This window comes from Lucilia cuprina, chromosome 6, assembly GCF_022045245.1.
Source record: "Lucilia cuprina isolate Lc7/37 chromosome 6, ASM2204524v1, whole genome shotgun sequence".
Lineage (NCBI taxonomy): Eukaryota > Metazoa > Arthropoda > Insecta > Diptera > Calliphoridae > Lucilia > Lucilia cuprina.
The window spans coordinates 64220128-64233727 of NC_060954.1; the positions used below are offsets into that span (position 1 = coordinate 64220128).

Sequence of the window (13600 nt, forward strand, 5' to 3'; positions counted from 1 at the left end):
TTAAAAATTATCTGTTAGCTTCGTGGTGTTATAATCAAGTCTGTATACAACTGTTAAGGTAGTTCACAACAGTTGTATTTCTTCTGATTTAATGTAATCAAACCAACCAACTTTCCAAAATTGATGAATCAAAAATGTTAAAATACATTTCTGATTCATAAATGTTCAATTCACAATCGGTATTGTGCGGTTGCATAGTATTATGTCGTAATTTTTTTATTTCTAAATTGTTTTTGTTTAATTTATTTGAAAAAAATTTTGACATACGACATCGATTGTGAATTGGATAATAGAAACTTAATATTTTCTTAGAACAATTGTGAAACAATAAACAAGGTATTTATTGCCTTCTGATAAATTTTGAGCAACAATGTGTATTACTTTGACACAACAAGGTCAGAAATTTTCAAAAATGTACATGCATCATTCTGATTTAAGGACTCATAAAGGAATTCATACTCAATATGAATTAGTTAAAAATGAAGCATCTTCTTAATGTATACTTTAAAAAATATTTTTTTTATAAAAAATCATAGCATATCCGTAATTTTTTATAAGAGGAGCAAATCTAAGAGTCATTGCAGACATTATACGCTTGTACAAAGATTTTTATTATGAAAATCAAAAAAAAAAAAAAAAAATTATCACTTCCAAATTTTTCAAAAATAATTTTTTTGTTGCAAAGCTAAAATTGCTTATAATTTGGTTAATTCTGTGTTTTTGAAGAAAAATAAGCTTAATCTGTGATCACTCTCAATTTTAAAAAAAAAATCGATTTTTTGTAGGAATTTCGTTGCAAAACTGAAATCGCTTATAACTTCGTTAATACTGCGTTTTTGAAGTAAATAAGCATAATCGTGATCACTTTCAAAGTTTTAAAAAATTAATTTTTTGTATGAAAAAAAGGCTGCAAACTAAAATTAATTATAACTTCGTAAATACTGTGTTTTCAAAAATAGTCTTTTGAATGAATTTCGTTGCAAAACTAAAATCGCTTATAACTGCGTTTTAATGTAAATAAGCATAAGCCGTGATCACTTAAACAAAAAATCGATTTTTGTGTGAAAATAAGTTTGAAAACTAAAATTCAATATTTTTTAAAAAACAATATTAATTTCGTTGCAAAATGAAAAACGCATATAACTTTGATAATACTGCGCTTTTGAAGAAAATAAGCTTAATCACATTCAATTTAAAACAAAATAAATTTTTTTATGAATTTTGTTGCATAACTAAAACTGCTTACAACTTTGTTAATACTGCGTTTTTAAAGAAAATAAGCTTAACCGGTGATCACAAATATTTCCAAAAAAAGTTTTTTATATAAATTTCGTTGCTAAAGTATTAACTTTGTTAATACTGCGTTTTTGAAGAAAATATGCTTAATCTGTGATCACTCCCAAATTTTTCAAAAACCGTTTTTTGTATAAATTTCGGTGCAAAACTAAAATTGCTTATAATTTCGGTAATACAACGTTTTTGGAGTAAATAAGCTTAATCTGTGATAAAAAAAATTGTATTAAAATATGTTGTAAAACTAAAACTGCTTATAACTTCGTTAATACTGCATGTTTGAGGAAAATATGCATAATGTGTGATGACTTCCAAAGTTTTAAAAAATCGTTTTTTTTATAATAAGATGTTACAAAGCTAAAATCGCTTATATATTCGATAATACTGAATTTTTGAGGAAAATGTGTAGAATCGTTCTCAAATTTTTCAAAAATAGTTTTTTTGTGTATAAATTTCGTTGCAAAACTAAAATTACGGCGTTTTTGACGTAAATAAGGATAATCCGTGATCAAAGTTTTAAAAAATCTATTTTTTTTTGTATAAAAAGAGGTTGCAAATCTAAAACTGCTTATAAGTTCGTAAATACTGCCTTTTTAAAGAAAATATGCTTTATCTGTGATAATTTCCAAATTTATCAAAAAAGGATTTTTTGTATGAATTTCGTTGCAAAACTAAAATCACTTATTTGTTAATATTGCGTTTTTGGGGAAAATATGCATAATCTGTGATGGCTTTCAAAGTTTTAAAAACTCAAAATTGCTTATAACTTCGTAAATACTGCGTTTTTGAGGAAAGTGATCAATTCCAAATTTTCCAAAAATTATTTTTTGTTGCAAAACTAAAATTGCTTATAACTTCGTTAATTCTGTGTTTTTGAAGAAAATAAGCATAAATTTGGGATCATTTTCAAAGTTAAAAAAATAGATTTTATGAATAAAGAGGTTGCAAAACTAAAACTGTTTATAACTTCGTAAATACTGCGTTTTTGAGGAAAATATGTATAATCTGTGATCACTTCCAAATTTATCAAAAAACGATTTTTTTTTGTATGAATTTCGTTGTAAAAGTAAAATTGCTTATTCTTCGTATTTACTGCGTTTTTGAGGAAAGCATGCTTAATTTGTGATCATTTCGTTGCAAAACTAAAATTGCTTATAACTTCGTAAATAGATTTGTTGTATAAAAATATGTTGCAAAACTAAAATCAGTTATAACTTCGTAAATACTGCGATTTTGAAGAAAATAAGCTGAATTTGTGATAATTTAATATTGTATAAAAATTGATTTTTTGTATGAATTTTGTTGCAAAACTCAAACTATTTATAACTTAGTAAATACTGCATTTTTGAAGAATATAAGCTTAATCTGTGATCACTCCCAAATTTTTCAAAATCGTTTTTTGTATGAATTTCGTTGCAATACTAAAACTGCTTATAACTTTGTTAATACTGTGTTTTTCAAGTAAATAATCATAATAATTTCAAAAATTTAAAAAACCTATTTTTTGTATGAAAAAAGGTTTCAAAACTAAAATCGCTTATGATATGTATACACAGTTGTTAGATCTTACAACGTTGGCAGTAAAAAGTGCAGAAAAAGTCTAATAATACTGTGAACTTACATATTTTGTCCTACAATATTTTAGGTAATGCTTTTTTCTGACAACGTTGCAAAAGAAAATTTTTAATTTCAGACGATTATTAGACATTTTCTGAACATTTTACTGACAACGTTGTAAGATCTGACAACCGTGTATAACGGCTTTTATTATTCGTAAATACTGCACAATTCTTGATCGCTTCCAAAGGTTTAAAAAGTCGATTTTTTATGAAAATAGGTTGCAAATCTAAAATTGCTTAAAACTTCGTAAACACTTCGTTTTTGAAGAAAATAAGCTTAATCTGTGATCATTTCCAAATTTTTCAAAAATCGTTTTTTTATGAATTTCGTTGCAAAAGTAAAATTGCATATAACTTCGTAAATACTGCGTTTTTGAAAAAGTAAGCTTAATTTTAGATCACTTTAAAATTTTTCAAAAATCGAACATCATGTAACATCGTACATGCTGAAGGAACATCAATAAATACACACACTTTGATAAACATTTTGAAGTGTGGATATACAACTAAATGAACCACGAAAGCTTTAAAAGAGGGACAAATTTATAAAGATACATTTCTACTCCTTTCACTTCATACTTAAATTTTTCAAATGTAAAAAAGAACAAAATGCAATATACACAACCCTCTTTGCTACCCTTAAAGCAATAAAAATAGAAACCCCCATTTAACGATTTTGAAAATTCTAACACAATAGTTTTCCAGATTTACAATATGTTACATATCAGAGATGCCAAGCTAAAAGTCGGTTTTTATATACACTTTTTGCTTGGCATCTCTGTTATGTAACATATTGTAAATCTATTGTGGTTAGAATCTTCAAAATCGCTTGTTGTCAGTTAACCGAGAACAAAAAACCTGTTAACCGAAATGTATGGAAATCTTTTAAATATGCTTGTATGTAGTTGCGAAATATATATTATGAATTGCTGAATGAAATATTTTCACTTTTTAGTATAGATATGTACAGTAATGTATAATAAGATTGCAAACTTAGACAAATTCGAAGTTGTAATTGATTCGATAGGTACCTACATAAAAGTATTGAAGTTATATTGTCTGAATCTTTTAAAAATGGGTCTGAAAAATTCTGTAATTTCGAGCTTATCGCTTATCTAAAATAATCTAAAAATTTCTGAAATGGACGAAGCAAAATACCAAACTATTTTTGAAATAATATGCCTCTTCATCGCACTTAAAAATCTTTTTCGATCGATCGAAATTATAAAAAGGTCCTTCTTCGGGACACTTTAATATACATACATATATCAATAAAAAATTATAAGGCCTGTCCCAGAATTCCATTCCGATCGAAAGTTTAATCACAAAGTATACAGAGATGTCACTTTTGACATTTGAAAAAGTCTAAAATCAGCTTTTGTTTGATTTTGAAATTGTTTGGTGAGAAGAGGTATATAAAATACAGCTAAAAAAAATCATTGAATTCGTTTTGTGCGAAAGAGAGGGAAATAGCTTTTTGCTCGTGACGTCTCTGTATACCCTGTGGTTTAATTATCTTTCCTAATTTCCTCTCTCACCAAACAATTTCAAAATCAAACAAAAGCTGATTTTAGACTTTTTCAAATGTCAAAAGTGACATCTCTGTATACTTTGTGGATCAGCACTAGTCGAAAAAAATCATTGAAATGGTTTTGTGCGAAAGAGACGGAAATAGTTTTTTGCTCGTGACGTCCAAGGTATATTAATTTTATAAGGTAGAGTCATCGGCGAATTCAGAATACCGAGCGAATTGGTTATATTTTTTTTATATGTAGTTTGACATTGTGCCTGCACTTGAAGGCGAATTGGCTGTCAGGGAAAAATGTCAAAAACAGCTGACAAATAAATCAAAGCGAATTTTTGTTAAACAAAAAATGTTTATAAATTTGAATCTGTTTGTAATTTAATTTGAAGTTTTTAAAAATAAAACTAATTTCGTGTAGTATTATTATTGGTTTTAAAACTTAAACGAATTTAACAGCATAAATTTAGTCTTTAATCACACAATTTCACTTTAATCACAAATTTGACATTAACAAAATGAAAACAAAGTTTGACATTTACAAAATGTAAACAAAGTTTGACATTAATTCTACACCACGGCGAAAAATGAACATAGTAGCAAAAAACGATCAGCTGTTCTGATAACACTACCTTATAATTAATATATCTTGGTGACGTCTCTGTATATCTTGTGGCAAGGTTTGTTTGCGGAGTTTTTTAAACACACACAGAAATACAAGAACAAAATTTTAAGAAAGCCGAATTAATGTAGGAGAACATGAGAGAACTATATATACGCTAGCTGTCAAAATCCATATTAAATATTTGACAGTTAGCATATAGTTTGTAGTCATTTTATTAGTATACTTTTAATTTGAATGGAATTCTGTTCTCTGCTGCTTTACCAACACAAATAAAATTATGATAGTCTATGGTAGTGTGTGTGAGCAACACTGAGGTGAAATCATTTTATTTTTCATGAAATTTTATATATATAACAAATGAATTCGCCGTACTTATGGTTTTTAACATTTACGTAAAGCAAATGCAAAAACCAAGGCGAATTCAGATAAGGGGGTGGCATTTTACTTATATTTCAAGGCGAATTCATATAAGGTGGTGTTAATCAATCAGCTGATAATTTTTTTCTTAATCCGCCTGGTTTATGTAGCTGTTTGTCAAAGTTTGTTATTGTGTACATTTTTATATTTAAAAATGTCCGTTAAATAGAGATAAACTTCGTTAATATTTTGAATTATTTATGTAAAAAATCTGAAAATAGCAAGAATGTCGTAAACAAATATCATTTTATTTATAATATAATATATATATATATATATATATATATATTATATATATATATATATATATATATATATATATATATATATATATATATATATATATATATAATATAATATATAATATATATATATATATATATATATATATTATATATAAATATATAAGCGTTTCTTAATATTAAGTGTGCTGGAAGTGATTTTTTTTAGTTAATCACGTTATCTACACAATTTTAATATAAAAAATAAAACAATATTGTCTAATATGTTAACATTTAAGAGAAAAAATATGTTTCTTAAATAACATATTTGCATACATACCAATTATGCCGTTATTTAAATAAAATAATATTTGTTTACGAAATGATTGGTATTTTCAGATTTTTTATATAAATAATTCAAAACATTAACGAAGTTTTTCTTAATTTAACGGACATTTTTAAATATAAAAATGTAAACAATAACTAACTTTGACAGCTAGGAAAACCCGGCGAATTAAGAAAAAAATTATCAGCTGATTGATTAACACCACTTTATATGCGTTTCCTAATAATAAGTGTTCCGGAAGAGAATTTTTTAGTTAATCACGTTATCTACAGAATTTTAATATGAAATATTAAACAATATATAAACTGGGTTTACATCGAGTAAGCTTCAATTTCATTCATCTTATAAAAATTGTAATAAATTTAATGCCATACTAGAAACTATTTTTTCCCATTTTCTTATATCTTTGAACTCTTGTCGTGGGTTTTTCAAAAATAAAAAGTTTAAAAAATACATTTTTTGGATCATTTGAATACGAACCTATTCAAATGATCCAAAAAAATATTTTTCGAAAACGTACCCAGCAGTTCTATGCATACATAAAAAGCAGTAATTTCCACTAATGTCTAACCACATGGTTGATGCTAATTTCTATATATTGGATTAATCGTTCGTAAATAAGAGTGAATACAGTCAAAAAACAAGTAGGAAAGTATAGTGGGGCATGCGCGACCATATAATACCCTACATCATGAGTATATTTATTTTTTTTATAAAGAAACTTTTATGTTGAATATTACCATAATTCCAAAATATTTAAGCAATGTATTGTTAAAAAAACTAAAATTTCTAAATTGGGCTTTACATAGAACAAATATGGGCCGATCCTCGGTAAATTTGGGATATATTTTTAAATAACAGTTAGTTTTGTTTAGTTTCATTGTGATACAAATGGCTACAAGTCAATTTTAGACGTTTAAGACATTTTTTGAAGGGAGGTTTGTATGGGGGCTAAGGTCAAATAAGGGCCAATCCTTACGAAAATCTGCAGTGCCATTTATACTTATATAAAACTTATTTGTGCCGATTTTTAGAGAGATAGTAGAATATTTGACGTAATTATGGCATAAAAAGTTCAAATCGGGAGGTACGGTTGTATGGGGGCTAGGTGAAATAATGGACCGATTTCAACCATTTTCAATAGGCTTCGTCCCTGTCCCCACTATAGTGGTGTAGGGTATAATGAACAAGTTAAACACTAACATTACACATTTTTTAAATTGAATTTTTATAAATATTGACCCTGTCGCTTGCCGTCCTGATTGTAATTAAGCTGTATGTATATAAAGTGCTATTCAGACCATACACATCAGAATTTGAATTCAGTTGAGATTTTACTCTCCAAGAGTGTGTTTGGTCTTTATCGGGGTGTAACAAAAACGTTTAATATTAAACAAGTTTAAAAGAAGTTAAACGATTTATAAGAGTACATTATTTTTTTATTTATCTTTAAAGGCTGACTGAAATGTGTAACCTGAGAGTGAGTAGTGCATAACAGAAATAAATGTAGTGTGTTATTTAGTTAAAATTAAAAAAGTAAAAAGTCTATTTCACAGGACCTTTTCCTATACAAATAGAAAATTTAAATGCAAGCTAAGTTGTATTGCCTGAAATACAATAACAAAACAATAAACTATTTTATAAAACGATAGTATACCTATTTCTATTAATACGAATTTACTTTGTAAAATAAAATAATTTTTTATCAGATTTTCCAGTTTTTAAAGGGTCATTATTTTCAATAAAGTTATATTTTATTATGTAATCCACTTGTTAAGGGCTTCATAATTTTATTTAATTTGTGTCTGAAGATAATAAAATATAATTGTTACGTTACAACTGGCGTTGCGTTAATAAACAATACTGTATACTATTAAACCTATTCTAGGTGTAAGTTCACATAAAACGTGTGACGTTGTATATATCTATGTATACATACATATATATTTAAATTGAATTAGTTGGAATAATGTAATCCACAAATTAGTCCCATTAGTACGATATACAGGTAAAAAACTAAAGTCAAAAAGAAAATGTGGTTCCGTTTAATTTTATATACCTATGTACATAATATCGGTTTGTAATTGATTTGTTGTTATATAACAATAGCCTTAATCAGGTTTTACTACAAATTTACATACAATTTTAGTTTTTTATTTCAAAAAAAAATAAATACCTATATGCGGTTGTCGATTTTGTTTATATAATCTTCAATAAAAATTTATTAAAACAATGTATTTCTTTTTTATGTTCCTATACGTTTTTTACTTTATTGATTTCTTAAAAATTTGGTATATTTTGCTTGTACTAGCAAATATCTACACAAAAAGCGAGTTAAATAATAATTTATTTTTTCTAAATTTATGTTTGTGAAAAATTCCTATTACTGCGAGTTTTTTGTTGCCTTAAATTATTATTACAAGATAAGATTTGTCTTAAATGTTAAGATGTAATCTTAATGGCATAATCTTTTGAGAAATCAAATTCTTATTATTACCCAATTTTACACATTTGAATTCAAATTTAGGCTCAGCGTCCCGTATTCTAAATCTTATTTCCTTCCGTGTGTCTGTTTGTGTAAAAGCTGTAATCGCACTACAGGAGGAAATTTTGGAGATATATAATTTTGTAATATTTGATACTATGGTTAATTGAATTTGTTGGAAATTGTTTCAAAAATAAATTTTCAATAGCGGCCGGGCATGGTCGATTGTATTTACATATATTTAAACAAAAAAAAAACACACAAATTGTATTAATAAATTTACTCATAAATCTACCTATACGAAAACATTTTTAAAATTATATAGTTTTTTATTTAAATTCCAGTCTAGAAGTATACATATGTATATGTATATGTTTGGTATATAAGACAAGCTTTGCTTGTATTTTTTTAACAATTTTGGAAATTATTTGTAGCACAAATATTTATTATAAAGTTAACAGGTTAAATTATTTTTGTACACATACAGTATATAAAAAAGCCTGCCTTGCCACTTAATTTTGAATTAAAATTTAATAATTTTTTTCAGTTTTTTATAGTAAAATATTCAGCAAACAAGAAAACAAACAATATTGATGTAGATTTTACAGAAAATAAAAATAAACTTTTTGTAATTTCTATATTTTTCTTAAGTTTTTTTTTATTCTACCTGTATTATTTTAAAAGGAAATTATATATTGAGTTATTGTACTACATACACAACTTTTGCATGAATTACATAGGATTCTTTGTAAACATCACAACTAAAACCTTTTACCTTTATTCAATAAGTAAAAAATTATTTTAAGTTTGGGTAAAAAACCTTTTAATATTGACCTTATATCAGATTTTATTTTTCAAATGCGATCAATTTGAAAGTAATGTTATAAAATATTCACAGATTTTTTACCCATAACATGACATAACCAAATAATCGTGTATGAATTTAAAAAAGACGGAAAAAAACCTTTTCGGTTAAATTTTGATATGTAATTGAAAGCAACTCCCAAGGGTCGTTTGAAAGATAGGGCGTATTAGAATAAAATAAACTTTAATTTTGGTTGGGAACATTGATATCATATTTGTCCTTAATACAAATAGGACATATGAATGTACATAAGGATGGTACATTCATATGTATGTATATCGATGTACATTAGGGAATAACTAATTTTAGAGAACATTTTTTCATACCCCCATGTAGATATTGGGCAATATTGTATATGTAATGAATATAATTTTTTCAGTCATTTGTAATCGAAAACATCACCTACACCAATTTGTTAAATAAATCCAATTTTATTCCCTTTTCACCCATTGCATCCACAAAACGTTCGAGTTTCCAAAAATGGATTTATCCAATGCAAAAGAAACCTAGTACCAAAAATTCATGATACAAGTTTCAACGATTAGGCATGAGCGATAATGAATGTCAGTATATAATAAATTGCACCTCTTTTCATATTTTTTAATGATTTGATTCAGCTATGCTAATTCTCATATTTAATGTACATGTATATATATTATTCTCCAAATTTATTGCGCAGTTTATCAGTAAATAACAGAAATGGTAACAACAACAATTGAAAGCAAAAACAAACTTAGTGAAACTTCTTGCTCTAAAATACTACAACAACACTTATTTATTTTTAAAATACATACCGGTCTCTCAACAATGAGTATTCCTATAAACGCGTCGATTTTTGTGTTTGGCAGTTTGTGAATATATGTATGTATATATGTACATACATATTTGACATGTGTATTTTAATGTACATATATATATACATATTTTTATGAAAGATAAATAAAATAACACAAACCACTATTTGAATGTATACTAGAGTATTCAAGTGATTATCCGTCGATCGGTTAATCGATTAATTTTTGACGATTAATAGTTCGAATAAATGAAAATTGTCAAATTTCATATAAAGAATAACGAAAAATTTCAATCAATTAACCGATAAAGAAAAACTCACTTTTTAACAGTAAAATTACTGTACATTTTCTACAAAATTCAATATTATTAATAATAAATTTTATTCCTTTCCTAATTTCTTAATAATTTTTCTATAATAAAAAACACTTATTTGATTATTTTTATAACAGTACTTTTGATTCTTGAAAATAAATCATGGAAATAATGTATGGTCTTTACTTCTACAACCGGTATTAAGGAACATTGTTATGGTCTTAAATATTTCAAATAAGTTCTTCAATAACAGTTATACACTAGATCATCGTTGAAAAATCTTAAAAACATTGTCTTTCTTTATATAGAAAAAAATTTAAATAAAAATAAATCATTTCTAATATATAAAAAAACTTAATAAGACAAATTTACATAGAATTTAATCGAAAGATGTGGAAAACTATATTTTTTTGTAATAGGAAAAGAATTATTGTAAAAAAAAGCAAAAAAAACTGTTTCGTTTTATTCGATTAACCGAATAATTATGAATTATTCGATTATTAACCGGATAATTAATTAAATGAATACCCTAGTATATACCCTGTAGGTAATGCCAATATTAAAAATGTGCTGAATCGATATTGATATTGTTAATAGTACTAGTTCCTAGTGTTATAGACTTTTAACATTATGACTATTGACTGTTGGATCCATATGGTGACATTAGTACCATTTCTATAATTTATAATTTATGGAACTTTAGAAATTTATTATAGGCATTTTCTTAGGAGTATTTACATGTTTGTTTGTTGACAATGTCGGTAGATTTCAGTATTTTTTGTATTGACATTGAATGATTGGAGACATTTAAGCTAGTACTGTTGACTGTCGCGTAACAAATGTCTCAGCATGTACCTATAGGAAATCGACCGGTGGAAACCCCGTATTTTTCGTTTTAATACTGACGTTTTTTTTTAACCATAAAATATAAAAAAAATCGTTTAATACTCTTACCCACATTTCTAAATGTCTTGTTATTTTTTATTGTAACTGTATATTGACAGTTTTCAAACAAGAATTATTTTAAACGGCAGAACATCCACCGTTTAACCGGTGATTGATATTACGGATTTAGTTTTTTTATTTTTGATTTATGAAAAAAATCAAAATCACGAATCTAGGGATTTGTGAAAGCCAGTCCCGTTTGGGATCCCTAATTTAAATATATCGTCACCTAAAACGCAATTTTTTGTGTAGATGTTTGTTTTGATGCAATACATTAGAATCATCAATAATATTTATTTTTAATTTTTGGTTAGTTAGGGCTGTTTGCGTTTCAGGTCACGATATGTCCAAATGAGTTTTGATGACTATTTCTTCATTATTTTCAAAAATAACATCTTCGCAAAATTATCAGGGTAAAAGGACTTACAAGGCATACATTTTATAATTTTTTACACACCTACAAATATAATAATATTTCTCCGAAGTTACATCTGCTAGTTTTTCATACAAACTAATTCTTAAAATTATTCTGTGACGTAGGCAATTTACTTTTGAAGATGTCATATTTATTATTTTATTTGAATATTTTTTTATTTAACAATACAAAAAATTAATTCAAGAACTTCTCGTCAATGTCCTAAAAAGTTTGTAAAAAGTAATTATTTATTATTATAACATTTTTCTTTTTGTCACTAAATTATTGAAAATATTTTAGACTATGTATTCGTTATTTAAAATTTTAATTATTCGATTAAAATTAATCGGGTAACCGAAAAAGTTTAAGTGTTATGTATTTTGATAAATTGGTTCATTCGTTATTTAAAATTTAAATTATTCGAATAAAATAAATTGGGCAACCGAAAAAGTTTAAGTATTAAACGCGTATACATATTTGATTATTTTTAATAATTTACAGAAAGCAACTTCGGCTTTGCATAAACTGTTTGTTTATGGAGGTCTAAAGTATGGTCAACCTAGCCACTCAATTTTGGCCAATGATGGAAACGGTTTTGCCAAGTTTTGGTGCCGTGCAACTACCACCGAAAAATTACCATTAGTGATAGCAACTCGCTACAATATTCCTTTCTTACTGAACAAGCCTGGTCTCGGCTATTATGTTACTGGTGAAATTTATGAAGTGGACGACAAGATGCTTAAGAGTTTAGACAACTTGGAAGATTGTGAAGATATTTATGTTAGAGAAATGCGTGATATGAACATAGGAGTTGGAGAAGGGTAAATATACACATTACATATAAATATTTGTGTAAATATACTATTAGCATAACTTACTATTAAAATAAATTTATATTTTAGAACCGTTCCTTGCTGGGTATATTTGCTCCAAAAATATCCTGAAAAACTATTGAGTCTACCATTTTTATCCAGTTATGAAAACAGCCCTGCTCATCCTTATGTAATGCGTAACAAACGTCATCACAAGCATCCTCCTAATGAGGACCTTTCATACACTGCCACTAACGCCTAAACTTGTATGGCTATTTGTGATTTGATCGACAATACAGACATAATATCTCGCGTACAATACGTTACAGTTTGATGTTATAATGTTATACCTTTTTAGAAAATTTTACAATTAAGTATGTTTTATTCTCCAAGTATACATATGTATGTACATATGTAAGTATGTTTTATTCTCCAAGTATACATATGTGTGTATGTATGTATGTATGTATGTATGTATGTATGTATGTATGTATGTATGTATGTATACATAAAATTTAGTCAATAAAATTTAGCTGCATATGAGCCGAAGAATGAAAGTAATACTTAAAACATTTGATCGGTAATACAAAAAAAAACGGCCGAAAACGTATGATATTCCACAACGATAAAAAATTTTTGTAAAAAAATATAATTAACACATAAATGTATGCACAAATCTACCTATATATGTATGTCAGACATAAGATCATGGTTTATTAGTTTTAAAATATAGTATTTTAATTATAATTTACATGTATTTTTAAAATTTTGTGCGATAAATAAAGATGAATGTATTTTTATATACGAAGCTTGTCAAATATATACAAATGTACATTAGTTAACAAAAATAATGTACAATATTGTATCAATGTACATATTTTATTTATTTATTTTTTTATTTATTTATTTATTCAGTAATATAAAGCCA

The 13600-nt window shown here is 26.2% G+C and overlaps 1 protein-coding gene across 1 annotated transcript; it reads left to right on the forward strand.

Annotated features, from left to right (window-relative positions):
* The first annotated feature begins 7367 nt into the window (after positions 1-7367).
* LOC111690262 (troponin C-akin-1 protein) lies at positions 7368-13476 on the forward strand. The gene is made up of 3 exons (XM_023452718.2): positions 7368-7523; positions 12362-12681; positions 12763-13476. The coding sequence occupies exons 1-3, from the start codon at positions 7509-7511 to the stop codon at positions 12932-12934; spliced, it is 507 nt and encodes a 168-aa protein (XP_023308486.1). The 5' UTR covers positions 7368-7508; the 3' UTR covers positions 12935-13476.
* The last annotated feature ends 124 nt before the right edge of the window (positions 13477-13600 follow it).